This window comes from Caretta caretta, chromosome 3 (assembly GCF_965140235.1).
Source record: "Caretta caretta isolate rCarCar2 chromosome 3, rCarCar1.hap1, whole genome shotgun sequence".
Lineage (NCBI taxonomy): Eukaryota > Metazoa > Chordata > Testudines > Cheloniidae > Caretta > Caretta caretta.
Window position 1 is genome coordinate 170,903,806 of NC_134208.1, and position 17,666 is coordinate 170,921,471.

Below are 17,666 nucleotides of genomic sequence, written 5' to 3' on the forward strand. Positions count from 1 at the left end.
TTTAGTTTGCAATGGCCAATGAAGTGTACTTCTGTCTCCCCCACACCTCACCCATGCAACTGCAAATTATGGCACAGTGATGTAAATTGCAAAAGATGCAGTAGATTACTGGCTTGACCATATCACATAGGATGTGGGTGGAAATTCTCTTTAGAATGGTTTCAGAGTAAGGGCAGTTAGAGGGAGATGAAGGAGAAATACCTTGGCAATGCTGGTCTGAATCATAGAGATGTAATTATAAATAGAATATTCTTGGAACTACTGTAATGAAGCCTTAGGCAATGTCATAACTATTACCTTATCTAGTGTGCAGCTGTCCTAGAGGAGAAGAAGAAGGATGCAAGTTCTCAGCTGAATACATGAGAATTGTTTATGTATCTGCCCCAGTCAAGCAAACATTAACATGGTTGTTTAACTTTATACACTGAGGTAGTACCTTTGTGCTTACAGGACAGGGACCAAATCTCCCCAAACCTATTGAAATCAGTGGAAAGCAATGGTGCAGAACTGAGTCCTAAAATGTGTATTTTAATCTTGTTGTAAGGGATATACACACACAGCCCATATCAACACTGAGGGCAGGTACATAGATAAAGGACTTCAACAGGGCTCAGTACAGGCACAAGGGTCTGTGTCAGTGGATCCATCTGCAGGATCAGGGCCTTGGTAGTGTTTGAGGAAGGAGGAATGATTTCAGATTGCAAACAAAAATCCCTCTTTAGTTTTTGGCAACATTTGTATACTTTTATGCAGAGTTTTCCGTAGTAGTTTAAGAAATCTGTGAAAAGTGATTTTTTTTTCTATATTTACCTTTGAGCAGTTAGATGTTAATTATAATTTTGTTCAAGCTTATGGTAACTATTTTAGCACAGTGTTCAGCTCCTATAATGAGGTTCTGTGCAGTGCTCCTGACCCAAGGAAAAAATCACATTGATATTCTGAATGTTAAATGCTTCAATTTGGTCTACTTTCATTTCCTCAGCAACACGATACGCCTTTTATATATAGCATCCTCTGGGACTCTGTATAGAAGATTTCTATAAATTTCAAGAGGAACAAAAGAGCAGTCAGTGCAGACATCCCATAACCATGCTTGTATTCATTTATACCTACAAGTATCTCTCCATAAACTTTTGATATTGCTTAAGTGGAACAAAAATGTTTCAGGTTGGTAAGGCAGGGGAAATGATTACAGAAGTATTGGATAGTCCTAATATCTCACAGACGTAAAGTCTGTGAAGTATAATGTAAGCCACATTCAACCTCTATTTTCGTCTGAAGTATGCATTTAAGTATTTCCCTGAGTATATCATTTATGTCCTGAGACTGAATTGTGATTTGACTACTTTAATACATATGGCCTTAACAACAGTTTTAACAAAAAACCAAAGCTAACATGTTAAACAATAAAAAGCTTTCTAGCCTGCATAAGACATGTCATTAATTGAATACAGTGAATGAGCATGCAAATATTTAGCTGCGTGCATATTAATATTGTTTTTGATGAGTGTGTTATACAATACATACAAAGAAATATTGTCAAGTCTTCACATAAATGAACTGCCAACAGTAATAAAAACTATAGGGTTGGGTCCAAATTTGAAGGTTCCAAATATTATTCTCTTCTATCTATTTGCAAAGCCCAGATAAGTCTTCCCTCTATGGCCCCAATCTGCACATGTGTGGAGATCCATTAACTTGAATGGGATTCTGTGTGGACAGAAGGGTCTGTCTACATGGATAGGCCCTGTTTCTACAAAGACTTAGCTTTATGCACTGAGACTAGTTCCACTGAAGTCAAACTACTCTCAGTGTGACAAGTTAAGTACGTGTCCATTTTTAGAGGATAAGAGACTTAGATTGCAGGATCGGGGTCTAAGTATGATGTTTTATTAAAAAAAATGCTTTTATTTCTATTAAAATAATAAAAACAAAACAAAAAAGCCTTAGCAGCTCAGAACTCATGAGCAACTCTACAATAATAAAATTGCATAGGGGAAAAATTGGTAAAGAAGCACGTTTTAGTATCAAGCTTCTAAAGGTTACATTGAGGGAATAATGTTAAATTTTATGAAGAATGCCTGGAATGTACTCACTCTCTGATTCTGATGATAAATTTATGCCAATCTTGGTTCATTATTATGTGTGTAACTTAATTAAAGCAGATGCATTATTATTATTATTATTTTTTACGTGCTCCATACTAGACAAGTAACCCAGACTGTGCTTTTACCTTTCAGATATGTCTCAGTTTAGTTCGGCTTTTGCATTATTTGGCTCACTCGCCTCTTGGCTCCGTGACGCTGTTGGATTTTCGCCCTCGACAGTTTGTCATTGTAGATGGAGAACTGAAAGTGACAGATTTGGATGACGCCAGCATAGAAGAAAGTTCTTGCATCAGTAACCGGGACTGTTTTATAGAGTTTCCAGCCAGAAATTTCACTCTTCCCTGCTCTGTGGAGGGCCGATGTCGAAATATGAATGAGAAGAGGAATCTTTATAATGCGTACAGGTAGATGACCAGTTATCTAAGTAGATAAAGTGAATAAAATTTGACAAGAATTCTGTATAGTCATTTATAGCCATTGAGGTCAATGGAAATGTTGGATCGGGCCTTTATAATTATAATTTATAATTAGTTATAATAACTAAAACAATGAATAATTTGTGTTGTAAATATTTGTTTCATTAATAATAATACATAACATTAATATCTTGGAAGTACTTTGCAACCATTGGGTCTGATTCACTACTAAAGTCTATTTTGGTATAACTCCACCGAAGTCAGTTACACAGTAAAGATTTATAGCCATGAAAAACTGGGGTAATCTTAGGATGATTTGGGCACAGTTACTGCATTATTAATGAAATGATTCACACAATGCATCAATGCTGTCGATTAATAAGTGTTATCATCCCCTTTTAAGTATGAGTCAACTGAGGCTGAGAAGTGAAATGACTTCAGAGCTGGGATTCGAATTCAAACGTTTCTGTCTTCTAGTTCTGTGCTCTGACCACTAAACCATACGCCTCTCTCATTAGACCATGCCTCTTTTCTGCTGATTATAAAACTTGCTGGTTCAATTGTTTGATAGTCAAAAACCTGTAACGTCATTTTACTACTTTAGTGTAGACCAATCTCCCAGGGGTTATAATGAATATAGTGATATAGTTCTCTCCTGACAATTGACCCCATGCTTCTGTACGCCAACAAACCAATTGCTGTTCTTTGAATAGGCAATGATTTGCTTGCTTCTTGCACTACTGTCCATCCTCCAGTGCCCCTCATTGAGGTCTGCACATGGCAGATAGGTAATCAGGTGATATTATGTCTGGCCAGTCAGAACTCTGAAGAAAGTGTCAAGCTCAAATGTGTTTCTTAGAATTTTGTTTCTTAAGGTTTCTTCAGATTTACAACTGAGGAATTTTACATGAGGGTTTTATGTTTGTGGTCTTGGCTCTTCACTAACGCTGATCACTCAACTCACTCTTTGGGCCAAACACTGATCCCAATGAAACTTTACTATTGGCTTTCATAGGATCAAGAATTCATTCTTAATGCACTGCTTCTAATTGTGTTGTGGCTTGATGTGCAAGTGCGCTGGAGAGACAGAGTGCTGTGGACTGATCCAGATAGGACGGTAGAAGGTCTCAAGGCAATGCCATAATTGGGTGTGCTCCTTTCTTAGGCTTCTCTTTCAAGTATCACACCACTCATTCCCTGCCAGACCACAGCTAGAAGAGACTTCTCCAGGGAGAGTCTTCTGCTTTTGTCCCAATGCACTTACCAGCATATGTGTAACATTATCTGACCACACTGAAATGCATTCCACTACATGACTGTCATGTGCATTTGCGCAGTGCAATTTTTAGTGTATTCTGCAAAATTTTCCATTTGCTTGGGTTAAAGATCCTCCTTAGTGAATTAGTTTTTCATTAGGGCCATTTTGCTGGACTGGCCAGAAAAAAACGTTTAATGTTTAAATGTGCTTTTCAGCCATTACACTATCATAAATGGGGATATGCCCATGACACAGTGATTTAATGGAATGGTTGCTGGTCTCACTGAAGAAAGCTGTCTTTTTCTATCACAGTGGTTAACATTTGTGAGAGTGCTATTGAACAATTCCAGAGGTTCTAAAACCCCGTTTTAATGGGGTTGCCAAGGGCTGGCATTTGCCTTGCTGGGGCCTAGGACTGAAGCCTGAGCTCCATTGCCCAGGGCTGAAGCCCAAGGGCTTGAGCCCTGAGTGTGTGTGGGCTCAGGGAACAGGCCCCCCGCCTGGGGCCAAAGCCCTTGGGATTTGGCTTTGCTCCCCCCCCCACATCCCAAGAGCAGTGGGGCTCTGGCTTTGGCTCCCCACCCAGGGCGGCAGGGCTCGGGCAGGCTCAAAGTTCAGTCCCCCGTCCTGGGGTCGTGTAGCAATTTTTGTTGTCAGAAGGGGATCGCGGTGCAATGAAGGTTGAGAACCCCTGAACTATTCCATCTGGTCATCAGTTTCTAAAGATCTGTTTTTACACTTTGAAAATCCTAATGCTTTTAGCACCCCCTATTGCTTATTATTATGCTCACACAATAGGTCTTGGTATGAAAGCAGACCTACACCATGGTAGGCTGCAGCCGCCCTTATGAATGCATCTGCAACAATCTCTATATGCTCACTCAGCAAGGACAAAACTACAATCTACTTGGTAGAGACTAGGTTTTCCAGTTCCCAGATTCCCATGCATTGGGATACTGTGATGGCAGGTGAATGGCAGTACTACTTTCTGAAGCTTGGAAAAAAGGTTTCTTGTCCATATCTGGTGCTACTTGATAGTCCAAACCTGCAGCACATTAACCAATGGTATGAATTTTCAGTAGTATCTGAATTTATTAGAGCCACCCATGAGAAACATCACTAGGCCAGTCTCCTGGTTCCTTCTCAGGGTGGATTATTAGAGCTGAGAAAATATTACAAAAAATTGTTGTGCAAGTATTGGCTTGGATGTTTAAATTATTTCCTTCAGTCACATATGCATCCTTTTGTGCCCTCAAGGTGCACATTTTTAACAGTGAGGGTAATGAACCATTGGAACAATTTACCAATAGGTTTGGTGAATTCTTCATAACTGAACATTTTTAAAACAATATGGGATCTTTTTGTAGGTGAGATGGTCTAGTTCAAAAAGGAATCATATTCAAAGAAGTTATCTGGCCTGTGTAATGCAGGAGGTCAGACTACTAGAAGCTCACAGTGGTCCCTTCTGGCTTTATAATCTACAAATCATAAATGCAGAGATGTAACGTAACTATCGGTAGTGGGGGGAGGGAGGGCACAATGTGAAGGTTCTTCTGGTGGTAGCAGTGGGACTCAGGGCAGGGCATATAAACCCTGGCAGAAATCTTGGGGGGCAGGAGGGGGTGTCGGCGCACATGACTCCGCATCCCCTCCCCACCACAAGGTGCCTCTGCATGAATGTTCCAGTTTGAAAAAACAACGAGGAGTCCTTGTGGCATCTTGGAGACTAACCGATTTATTTGGGCATAAGCTTTCATGGGCTAAAACCCACTTCATCAGATGCATCAGTGCCAGTTTGAGTTTCACTGGCACTGAAGTCGATGCATTTCAAAGTCACACGTGTGAGTGTTCATATCAAAATGTTTGCACGCTCATTCAATTGAGGATCAGAAACAATACTATGTGACTTTTCTGTCCAATTGTAATATCCAACCCAGTCTGAAAAGCAAACTGTGACCTTCAAATACTTTCAGAATGCTTCCGGTGATCAGTCGCAATCCATTTATGGATTTTACAGGTGCAAAACATTTACCAGATGAATTCTTCATTGGTAATGATTTGCTTACCTTTAAAACACTATGTATTTGGAGTGCTGCTTTTTATATAAAACACTAAGAAATCTTTTATAATAATCTAACGTGGGGATTTTGTAAATATCCTTTTTAGAAGGGATGAATTTTACTCTTGTATAAAAAAAGTTAACATCTTCAGAAAATATTAATTGTATAAAGTGGAAGTATGTCAGCTGAATAGGCCACAATACTGGCTCCTGTAGCTGACATTTTCCAATCTATAACTTTAACTTTAAAAAAATTATGCTTATGTGAAACCTGCTTTATTTTCTCCAGTGAGTATGATTCACTGCAGTTTCTATGGCCGTGTGGGGGATGGGGAAGCTGTACTTTACAGGATAGACAAGGCAACTTTCTCAGTAAAATTTCCTATTTGTGTTACCATTCTGCTTATTACCTAATATTTATGTCTGGTACTTTTGTTTATATTACCAGATCCTGAACTGTCCATCTTTATCTAATGTTCCCTCTGAAACAGGGTTTGTAGAGGTTAGTAATACTGGCTTAGCAATAGAAATTTAAAGGGGCACTGTGAAATTACTTCTACCTTTAAATAATAACAGAGAAGTGAAATCAGCATACCTTTAATTCCAAGAAATTATTGCTGTGCCTGCATTTCCAAACCCTAGATGTGTTTTTGTGAAGCCATCACCATTTAACTTGCATTACCAGTTAAATGTTCGCATTTCGGTATCACCAGGCACTGAGCACAGGGCAAGAGCCTTCATAACCAGATGCTTGTTTCAAGCTTGTGAGAAATTAAGCCAGAAATTGTAGAACCTGCTTTACTTTTTGTTTCCTAGGAAAAGCAATACAAACTACCTGAATCCCTAGCAGGTTTTATTGTTGGTTTGTTTGTTTTTTCAGCAGAGAATGTGCATTCAAACATGGAGTCCATTCGGGAACATCATGAATGCATGTTAATGATGACCACACCAATATTCTTGGGAATATTGAAGATGTCCTGAATTTCGGTGGTGTAGAATGATCCCCCCTGCCCCCCCCCCCCCATTCATCTTAAAGCCTAAAAATAATGCAGAACTGCAAAGGAAATAATCGGTGAAATGAAATAAGCAAAAATCTGACCTGTATTTTTAAGGATTTTTGGGGAAAAAACAAGACTTCAGAGTTTGACAGTGTCCCTTTAATAAAGTTTGTCCAAGTACAGACAGCTTGGCAAATAGTCACAATCCATAGGGCTTCACAGCAAATTTCTGTGTTAATGGAACATTTACAGGTAGTTACAAGGCAGCCTTGTATATCGCAGCTTAGGCTGGGTATGCCAGACAGCTGTGTGACTAGTCTCAGCTGTATATTTATTTGATTATAGAATATGATTATATTTCCTGAATAGGTCAAGGACTTAAGAAATAAAATTCTAATAGTTTATGTTGTTCAGTGGTTACTAGACCCATGCAAACTTTATTTTAAAATATGGGTTACTTTTCCATTGCAGGTTTTTTTTTACATATCTTCTGCCACACAGTGCTCCATCCTCCTTAAGACCATTATTGGATATGATAGTCAATGCTACAGGTAATCCCACTATAAATATGTGATACTGCCAAATGTCTCTCTTTTTCATATTACTGTAAACTTGAGTGTTTGTTTGGGGGCGGAGGGTGGGAAGGGCGCTACATTTACATGTATTGCTTTAGGGCCAGATTCTGCTCTCACTTAGGGTACGTCTACACTGCAGCCAGAGGTGTAAGTTCCAGCCTGAGGAGATGTACCCAGGCTAGCTTTGAGCAAGCATGCTGAAAATTGCAGTGTAACTGTGGTGGATGGGCTAGTCACCGGAGTATCTACCTAGTATCTCCGATGGGATTGTACTTGGGTGGCTAGCCTGAGTCGCTGCTCATGCCACTTTGGCTACACTGCTATTTTTAGGTGCTAGTTTGGGCAGAGCTAGCCCATGAATATCTGTCTGAGCTGGGAATTACACCTCCAGATGCAGTGTAGATGTGCCTTTAGAATTAAATTCACTCCTGTTCAGAGGAGCCAAGATGAGGCCTATATACCATTTAACTCTCTATTTTGAGGTCTTAAGTAGTATTTAAGTGGTATGTGCCTTGTCCTGGGCCCCAGCACAGGGATGAATTTCACCCTTACATAGGTACAGTTCCCACTGCGAGTCGATGGCAGTTTGACCGGAGCAGTATTTGACTCCAAATTTGGTCTTCTCTGTATGCAGCTCTCAGGAGGAACAAGCCAGGCCACAGAATGAAATTCATCCTGACCAAAGGGCCCATGCACAGCCCTCTGCAAAATGTTAGTCCCATGTTAAGGGATTCATTGGTATGGAGGGCCTTGAATGGGCCATCTCTACTGAGAGGAATTTGAACCTTGGAGACAATTTATTGCATACATCGCCTGGATGACATTAGAGATGATTTTATCCTTCAGAATCCAGAGTAGACCATAACATTATCTTTACCATAAAATGACATTCAGACAAGAGTAGCTTGAGTATGTCTTAACTGTACTTTTGATTTCATGCCAGAGGTTTTTTTTCCCTGCCTTGTATTCAGTACATTTTTATGGGGGGGTATAATGTGCCAGGCAATAAATAATTTCAAAGGGAATTCACTGGAAAGGAGTTTCCATCTCTTGTGGGTAACCCATCCTATCCTATTCAGACGGGAAGCTGGTTGTCTCAGTACACTAGCTGCACAGCTTTGGAGACACAGGTTTAGGGCTTGACTCATCGCACATATGAAAATCAATTTGGCAGTCACTTTGTAATGCCTAATGGATTTTAAGTCCACATTACAAAAACATCATGCAGTTTGGCACAGCTGAATCTTGATCCTTTGGAACCTTACTCAGATATAATCCCTATTAATTCCAAGTTCTTTGTCTAAATCACTGTTTTTCTGTACTATTAAAGGAGAACTCCACTGGGGAATAGATGAAACAGTGGCTCAGCTAGAAAGAGTTTTGCATTTATACAAGAGTGGCACATACCTACAGAACGCTACACGGATGCCGAAAGCTGGTAAAGTATTCCTTTGACAAATGTAAAGCTATTGGCTCAATCTAGACTGTGAGGTGTAGAGGGAAGCAGAAATAAGGAGAAGAGACCAAAAAGGTCCCTGAAGTCATGGAAATTGAAGTCCACAGCAGGGCTTCCAGATAGTCAGACTTCCACGGGTACCAAGGAAAGTACTAAGGTGGGTTGCTGATGCCATGGAGAGTAGCTATCAACCATGTCAAACCTGTGGGAAATCTTCAGTATAAACTCCTGCTGAAAGGTAAATCGTGTCAAAACACTTATCTCTCAACCTGCATTTTGGAACCTCCTTGAGGTGGGAGTTTGGGGCAGGCCAGAGCAGGGAGCCCATGAAGAGAGAGCCAATTTATCTCCATGATAATACCCTAGCTCTGCATGGATATCTTAAGATTCATGGGATTTCCTTGCAGATCTTGCAGCTGCTGCAGGTTAGAAGCATTAAGCCTCCTACCTACTCTGCAGGGGAAAATCCCTGCAGCCTTCAGCTTGCAGAAGTGATAAGGTAACAAAACTGCATAAATTGACAAAGAAATTGCATAAAGTTTACATGCTAAGGTTTTTCTTTTACATCTTAACAAAAATCTCTTGTATAGCACCATAAATTAAAACAGTGCTTTTCAAACATAAGAATAGAGCAATATTCTACCTTGAGGACCACATTACAGAATGTAACATTTGAAAGAGGGGAATAGGTAAATGTTCTTGTTTAGACAAACCACTTAAAAAAGATGCTGTGCAGAATTTATCTTTTTGTAGGTGCAATATCCATGTCATACTTTGAGCTGCTGGAGGGTGATAGGAAAATATGATGGTTTTCCTGCATATGCATAGCAGAGAGAAAGAGATGGGTGGTAAATGAAGATGGATTTAGGGTAAAGGATTAGAAAAGTTCAGTAAAGCATTTCCCTTGTGACCGACTCATGAGTCAAATTTATTCCTGGTGTAACTCTGCTGACTTTAGTGGACTCTGACCCCAGGGATGAATTTGGCTCACTAATCACAGATAATTCGATATTTATTTAGTTGTAAAATTGGCAAGAAAATTGTTTCAGGTGTTCATTTAACTTTCTAATGTTCAGATTTTCATCACAGTCTTTGCTGAGTGATACCTGTCAACACAGTCAAATCATTCTCAGCAGCACAATCAACAGTACAAACACATCCTTTGTTGAGGAAGTGCCAGGAAGGTTGAGGTTTTTCTATGATGCTGGCTGATTCCAGATATAGCTGCCGTGTCAGGACAATATGAGGTTTTGAATTTTAAAGGCTGTCCTGCTTATAAAGAATTGCCAGGAGAAAACCCAAGACAGCAATGCTAGATGTAACAGTGCAAGGTTTCACTGATATGGAGCAGACCTGCACTCAGATTAGGTTTCTGTATTTCATATGTGGTTTAGTTATGTATAATCCTGAATAACTGTGGCTCAGATTCTGCTACCCTTACTCATGTTGGCTAGTGCCTTTGTTTGCAAGTAGTCCCAGGAACTGCTCAGGGAGCAAAGTGCTACTCAACATGAGTAAAGGGTATAGAAATTGCTCTGTGTAACAGCACATAGAGTATGTGAGCACAGTTTTATGCAATTCTAATAAAATTCTGATTTAACACAACATTTAGGTTCTTTAAATTATTTTATGTGAGGATTCAGCCAATGGTAATCAAGAGAAATCAAATATCCTCGCAGAAATTACACTGAAACAAGACCTTGTTGACTTATGGGTAAATTTTCATACTTAGATACCATGTCTTCAGAATGCATGGGCCTATTTCTCATTTGCACTAAGGCCATTTTACACCACTATAGTGTAAATATATAATGTATTCATATTTTAAGGCCCCTTTATCCTATAGTGACCAGATAGCAAGCATGAAAAATCGGAATACCGTTTTGGGGGTAGGAGGAGTACAGTTGCGTATACAAGACAAAGCCCCTAATATTGGGACGTTGGGTCACCCTACTTTATCCTCCCAGAGGAGTCTAAAAAGGCCTCAGGGCAAATGAGTGTAATGAGGCCCCATGTGTCCACTCGCATCCTTCCTTCTCCACACAGGCTCCTCTCTTTCAAGATTTCACTTTTAGCATGACGACTCACTTTTTTAAAACTCTCAATCCAAAGATGATTTTCCCAACGGTGAAATTCTCCTGATGGTGCAGTGGAGCTGCAAGGCAGGGTGTGGTAGTAGGGGAGGATTGGGTGCTCAGGAGAACAGCCGAATGCTGGTCCAGCACACAAGGCAACACTACTCCCAAGCCATGCTGGGACCACAGAATAAGTAGTTTAGGCCACTGGGCCATGTAACAACTGCAAGTGGTGGGGAGGGGTCATGAATACTGTTCCAACCCATCAGTTCAGCAGCCACAGAGGCAAAAGCAGCCACAAAGGCAGTTACACGCTCAGGTTCTGACCCTGCCTGGGCGGGGGAGAGGAGGATTTCAACTCCCTAATCCCTTGCACTTTATGTGGGTGAGACAAATTTCACCTTAAAACACCACTCAAAATGTTGTCTGTGGAAAGACAGTGAAACCAGTAGCACGTCACAGGACGCTGTATAACTCTCTCCCAAGGCAAGGGAAAAATATTCTTTTAAGTGGTGGCTTGTTTGTTCTTTTTCTGTCTTGTTCTATAATATAGTGAGGGGGGAGGAGGCTGTTTGTCAGATGCTGAGCTGATTTAGGGTTGGGCTAGGGATTGTGGTTTGGGTTCGAGGCTGAATTGGAGCCAGGCTTTGGTTTCTGGTTAAACCAAAACTCTCAATCCAAAGATGATTTGGTTTCAGGTTAAAATGAGGCAAAATCTTACAAGGTTGTTCTCATTAGATTTCGGTCTAAATGGTGGAAATCTCATCAGGTGACCAGATCTCACAAGATTTCCACCATCTTGAATAATGGAAATCTCAAGAAATTAACAGCTCATGTGAGGTTGCCTCCATTTTGGGCTGAAATCTCACCAAATAAGTGTTACCAACAGATTCCTGCTGCATCTGAAAGAGACCTAGAAAATGAGCTCATTCTGGTATAGAATCTATACTGAAACTAAAGCCACAATAGTGGGTTCAGATCCAGGAACTGCAAGTGATATCTCTTTTTAAAAAAGGAACATTAGAAGGTTCAACTCATGGTGCTTCATAATTTGATTTAGATCTAGAAACTGAGTTATCCATTGTCTTTAATAGAGAGTTGTAAATCCTTACAAGAAGTAATGGTGATCTCTGAAAAGGGACCTAAGGAAAAAGCTGAAATCTGACCTTTCATGAAACAGATTTCTTTATATGACCTATGTTTTTGCAAGGAAACCCTTTTCAAGTGAGAAAGGTGATATTGACCATCAGTAGGAAAGCAACACTAGGAGAGTTCTTGTCAATCTGAGCCTGTCCATAAATTAAATTTAACAACATGAACCACGGTCATGTCACAGAAGGACTTGGGTCTTTAAGCTTTCACTGTGTTTCAGCTGTAAAACATTTTACAGTGTTGTAAATTTATATTATACTCTAGGCTTTGCTTCTAAATTACTGAAGCTAAGTAGAGAAGGGGTTGGGGAAGAAGTCCTTCAATAGCCATGTACGTTTTCTGTAATTAGTCTCTTCTTCTGAAAACATTGAACAATGTGGATCATATATTTATTTCCTTGTAAAAAAAATTTCTAAAATGACAGTAGTATTGCTATAACTACAAGAATACTATACTGTACAAACCCATTGGATTTTATGGGTGAAATTCCTTCTTCGTTGAAGTCTACAGCAAAACTCTCATTGACTTCAAGAGTGATGCTGATTTAAACCAGCTGAGGGTCTGGCTCTGGAGTTTTAGTCTAACCTCCTCAGCCCAACCTGTCATTGAATTCAGGAGTTACACAAAAATGTATGAGGTGCACTACAGCTAGTAAATCGTGTAGATTTGTTATTCATTAAAGAAAATAGGTGACCCATTATTAATTCTTGAGGGGTGGGTTAGCCAAAAGAAAGGCATAATTAGCAGAAATAAAAGAAGTTGTTGAACCAAGTACATTTACAGGACTCTAGCCACAGAATGCCAAGGAGTAAGGTAAAAGACATTCCCTGTTTTCCTTTGTCCTTTGACATTTTGGCAGGGTTGTGCTGTATGTAAATATTTACGGTGCAATAATATTTCTTAAAAAATACTGTAGCAACGTGCTCGAGAAATTTTAATGGTGTGTGTGTGTGTGAGAGAGAGAGAGAAACATTGGAGGGTGGGAACAGATTATATTCAGGCAGTTTTTATACCCCATATTAGGTTGAGCTACAAAAGACAATATGCACTTTCTTGAAGATACTTAAAGACATATATGCTACAGCTGGGACTACATTACAAACAATTCCCTACAAATAGTCTCACAGATTCTAAATGAATTCGTTTTGGCCAGGATTGTGCCCCGTGGTGTCCTTTTCCACAACCATATAGGTCCAGATTGAATGAGGCCTCTTACTGAGTCACGTAGGGATAGAGGAGTATGGAGGAAGCCTCCCATTGGTCATGCAAGGGCCTCCCCTGCTAGCAGTCTGTGTGCTCTGTCCACTTTAGGGAGCACAAGGATTGTTTTTGCAGCCACATGTGGGGCAGGAGCCTGAAAATGAGAAGGGAAGAGGCATGGTCTGACCCCCATCTTTATTGGCCCATGGAGTGGGGCCAATCCACTGGGAGTGCGTAGTTATGGAACAGAGTGCTCACCTCTACCATCAGCATGCAGCAGCCCCAGAGAGACAGTAGCTGTCTTCCATAGGGTGTAGGTCTGACTCACTTTCACAGGCCTGTAGCATAAATATAATGACATAGCCCTGAGAAAATACCTTTCCCCCATGTGTAGACAGTAGGATATACATCTCTACCCTTGTGCAGCCAAGGTACTCCTTTCCTTTCTGCTCTGAAAAGTGGCTCTAAAAATGGCATCATGGAGTTTCATATTTATTAACTTTCCATTGCTCTAGGTCAAATTTGATCACACACATTTAGTAGTAAAAATGTTTTTTCTAATTGCTGGGCTGGACCTTCAGACGAGTTAGGGGCCAGATTTTATTTACACCGCTAAAGATGCGGATAGGCACCTAGTGGAATTTTCAAAAGTGCTGAGGTACCTAACTCAAATGGCAGTTAAGTCCTGTTGAAAATCTCACTACGAGATGCCGAACTCCAGTTGGGAGCTATGCACCTAGGAGCTTCTGAAAATTCCACTAGGTGTCTAGCTGCATCTTTAGCAGCTTAAATATATTTAAAAATCTGACCCTATACATTTTCTGGCTTGTGTGGTATCACGCCCATTTGGTACGTTTTCAGCATAGGAACAGAGAAGTTAGATAAAACAATGCAGTGCAACCTTCCAGCAAAAGTATTGTAACAATACTTGATTTTTTTTAGAATTTAGAATAATACAGAAGAACCCCAAAATAGAGAGACAAAGCAGGCTGCTCCCTAAGACAGAGAGGCACAGGTTGTCTCACTTTATTTTAGACTGCCTGTCTGCTGCGAGAGTATTGCTCACACACTTCCCTCCAAAGCCCACTGCCTGCAAGTAGAACCTGGGAATCCCCTGAGCATTTAATGTGATAGCTCTACAATTTTAATACAGTTTTTCATACACCAATAAAGATTTTGCTGGCCAAATTCTGCCTCAGTCACATCTGTGCAACCCCAGTCTCCGATACAGCTATCTTCAATGAGGTTGCACTGCAGAGGCGTAACTGCAGGTAGAAGCTGCCCCTGTAGATGGACCCTGGTTAACAGTTCTATTGTCAATGCATGAGCCAGGAAAAAAATCCAACTTTTTCTCCTCTCATGGTGCAATGTTGACAGGAGGCAAAATGTAAATATTTGTACTGCAGCAGCCCTGATAGGCTCCAATCAAGACAAGGGCTTCATTGTGCTTAGGCACTGTACAGGTACATAAAAAGAGACAGTCACTGCTCCAAAGAGCAGACAGTCTAAATAGACAGGACAGACAAAAGATGGAGTGGAAACAGAGAAGCTACTTACTCAAGATCATGAAGCAGGTCAGTGTCCTATCCAGGTGCCTTTTTCACTTGACTACAGCACTCTCCAAATGGCTGCAGTGATTTAGTGGAGGAGGGCAGGTGTGCTTGGAAGTGGAGATAAATGGAATAAACTTGATGAGTAATTTTCCCTGCTATACTACTGTTTTATTGCTGGCATGGGCATGTAGCGCCCCCGCCCCCTCCCAAAACAGCTTTTGTATAATGCAGATTCACATTAACTTTTGCCTAAGAGCCATATTTATGGGGCATTCTTTTGGAACGAATTTAATATAGTATATGAAAACATGGACAAATGTAAAATGAGATCTGCTGAAAGTCAAGCAAACCAATACAACATCAGGAGGGCAAACGTTAGTTATATCAAAGTTTACACTTTGTTTCTTACTCTGAACGTATGATGTGAAGCAATAAGTATATTCTTCTGTTATTCAGAGTCTGATTCTGCTGTTTGTACTCATTGGGAAATCAGTGGGACTATTTGTATAGCAAGGTATTACTGAGATTGATAGAATCAGGCCCTTTATGTTTAACTACAAGCAAGGGCGGTTGGGGGGAAAGAAATCCAGAAGCAGGTTTCATTATTTTATCATTACAATGGAAGTGCAGGTGAAATAGGGAGTAACAGGATTACTTTGTCAAGGATGCAGTTGTGTCATTGACCCATGGTGTATTGGCAGGTGATAACTGGAAAAGACGACTGGGCAATTTTCCAACTGGTAGCTGTAGCTGGTAGTAAAAATGCAATCTAGCTGCTGTGGCTGAAATAAATGGTCATTAGGATTGATTAAAGTCAGATTTAGGGTGATTTAAGCAACTTAAAAAGGGGAAACCACAGCCTGTTTATAATGTAGTCCTGGAGTTATTTATATGATTGACTCTGGTACTGTGAAAATGGGCATGTTTATATATTAGAGTCAGCACTGGGACAACACAGGTGATTTTTTTGCTAAGGTAATTTTGGGATGTTAGAACCTTTTAAGCTTTGCTATTTTGTTTGTAATGATAGTATTTGGTCAGTGATTTGTTAGTTTGCCATGAACTGATTTCAGTTTTTAAATGTATCACTTTATCCTGTGAAATGGTACATTGTCAAGATGTCTTTTCTGCAATATAGGGGTGGGCCAGAGCCTTTAGGACATTTTGGGCCTGATCTAAGTTACACTGCCGTAAATTGACAAGTAACATAAATGAATGGGCTTGAATCTGATCTTGGTTTACATTGACTTTTTCCCAGTGTAACTGCCCCAGTTTTGCTGGAGCTACTTACCTTACATCTAGAGCTGCCTGGGAATTTTTCAGCTAAACAATTTTTGTTGGAAAATGCCAGTTAAACAAAGCAAACTTCATGGGAATGGGTCAGTTTCAACTAATTTCCCATTTAGAAAGAAAGAAAAGGAAAATTTTTTTTATTTAAAATGACTTTTTACTTCAGAATTCAGGTTAATTTATAGATAATTAAAAAAACCTAAATGAAATATGAGTGATTTAAGAAAACATCTTGGAGTTTTGGTTCATGAACAATTTTTAGATTTCAACTTAATCATGATTTGGACTGGGAAAATGTTTTGAAATCTCAAATTTTTGCAGGATGGGAAAATTGTTTCCTGCCCGGCTCTGATTAAATTAGCGTGAATGGAGAATCTGGTCCCAGAGATTAAACTGGTATGAAAAATGGCATAAGTGATAACAGAATCAGGCCTAGTGTAGTAAAAGTTTATTTGCTTCAACCTTTACAAAAATATGTACAAGTGAAAAGGAATATTTTTGGTTAGGGCATTGGTAAGGAGTTATTTATGAACACAGTGTAATTCTTTGATCTATTCCTTGACTTTACAGCGATAGACTTTAAGTATGCTATGTCAAATTGTGTATATGTATGTGAAAGTGTAAATTTATTGCTGCATTTATAGTATTAGGCAAGTATTTATTGGTTTTAAACACCATTAGTCTGGAAATCGACCAGAACTTTGACCTTTTTTATGATGTGATTTACTGCTGTGAGCCTTCAAATTCCAAGAACTCCATTTAAGTAAGTTTCAGGTTTGGGAAGACAAAAACCTGAGCTAAAGCTGTCTTTAAATCAGTCTGGTTTTTCTAAATAGAACAAGTACATTGAACCATTGTGACCAGGATGAACATTTAAATTTGTTGTGTGAGAAATGCAACTTAGTTTTTTTTTAAGCCGTTTCACACAGCAGGTAAAGAGTCCTGATGTGGCTTTTACAAATCTCATTCAAACCTCTCTTTGATACATACAACAAAGTACAAGTGAGCTATGTAACATTTTTATCTTGCTATATACTACATAGTGAACCACAAAGAGGTAGGTGAGTGACATGAACATAAAAACAAATGGATAGAAAGTGAGTGACTGGAAAGTTATCACTTCGTGGGTTTATTTTTCATCTTGATGGTTTATCTCAGATTGAGCAAGTTTTGAATAGGAGAGGAATGCTCTCTGAACCATTGCATTAGTACCACGTTTATCAGTATTTTGATTCATTATGTATTTGAATGTTTACATTTGGGCATATCTAAAATACATAGCTTTCCTTTTAATTGGGCATACCAATTAGTGTTGTCAGAACTCCTGTTAATTAAGTAACTGTCCAGTTGCCTTCAGGTAAGGGCTCCTTATCCTGATAGCCCTGCTTAAGTGAGTAAAGTGTCTTGGTTTCAAATACTCACAGCACAATGGGATTACTCACACAAGTAAAGGCTATGGATCAGACCCTTGCTTTGAAGTGTATACACGTGAGATTCACATGATTTTTTCTTCTTTGTGCAAATTA

At 39.6% G+C, this 17,666-nt stretch overlaps 1 protein-coding gene and 1 long non-coding RNA gene across 2 annotated transcripts in view; one reads left to right on the forward strand and one right to left on the reverse strand.

The window, feature by feature from the left end:
* The window catches only part of PKDCC (protein kinase domain containing, cytoplasmic), a 45,510-nt gene that overhangs the window by 19,745 nt on the left and 8,099 nt on the right, over positions 1 to 17,666 (forward strand). Inside the window, exons 3-5 of the mRNA XM_048843034.2 lie at positions 2,241 to 2,512; positions 7,311 to 7,390; positions 8,745 to 8,852. Of these exons, the coding sequence (XP_048698991.1) occupies positions 2,241 to 2,512; positions 7,311 to 7,390; positions 8,745 to 8,852 (460 nt within the window). The remainder of the gene's footprint in view (positions 1 to 2,240; positions 2,513 to 7,310; positions 7,391 to 8,744; positions 8,853 to 17,666) is intronic.
* LOC142071632 (uncharacterized) overlaps positions 2,449 to 17,666 on the reverse strand; it is a 214,430-nt gene continuing 199,212 nt past the window's right edge. The window contains exons 2-4 of the long non-coding RNA XR_012667762.1: positions 14,855 to 14,957; positions 13,556 to 13,635; positions 2,449 to 2,528 (exon numbers count right to left, since the gene is read on the reverse strand). This is a non-coding gene — a long non-coding RNA (uncharacterized LOC142071632). The remainder of the gene's footprint in view (positions 2,529 to 13,555; positions 13,636 to 14,854; positions 14,958 to 17,666) is intronic.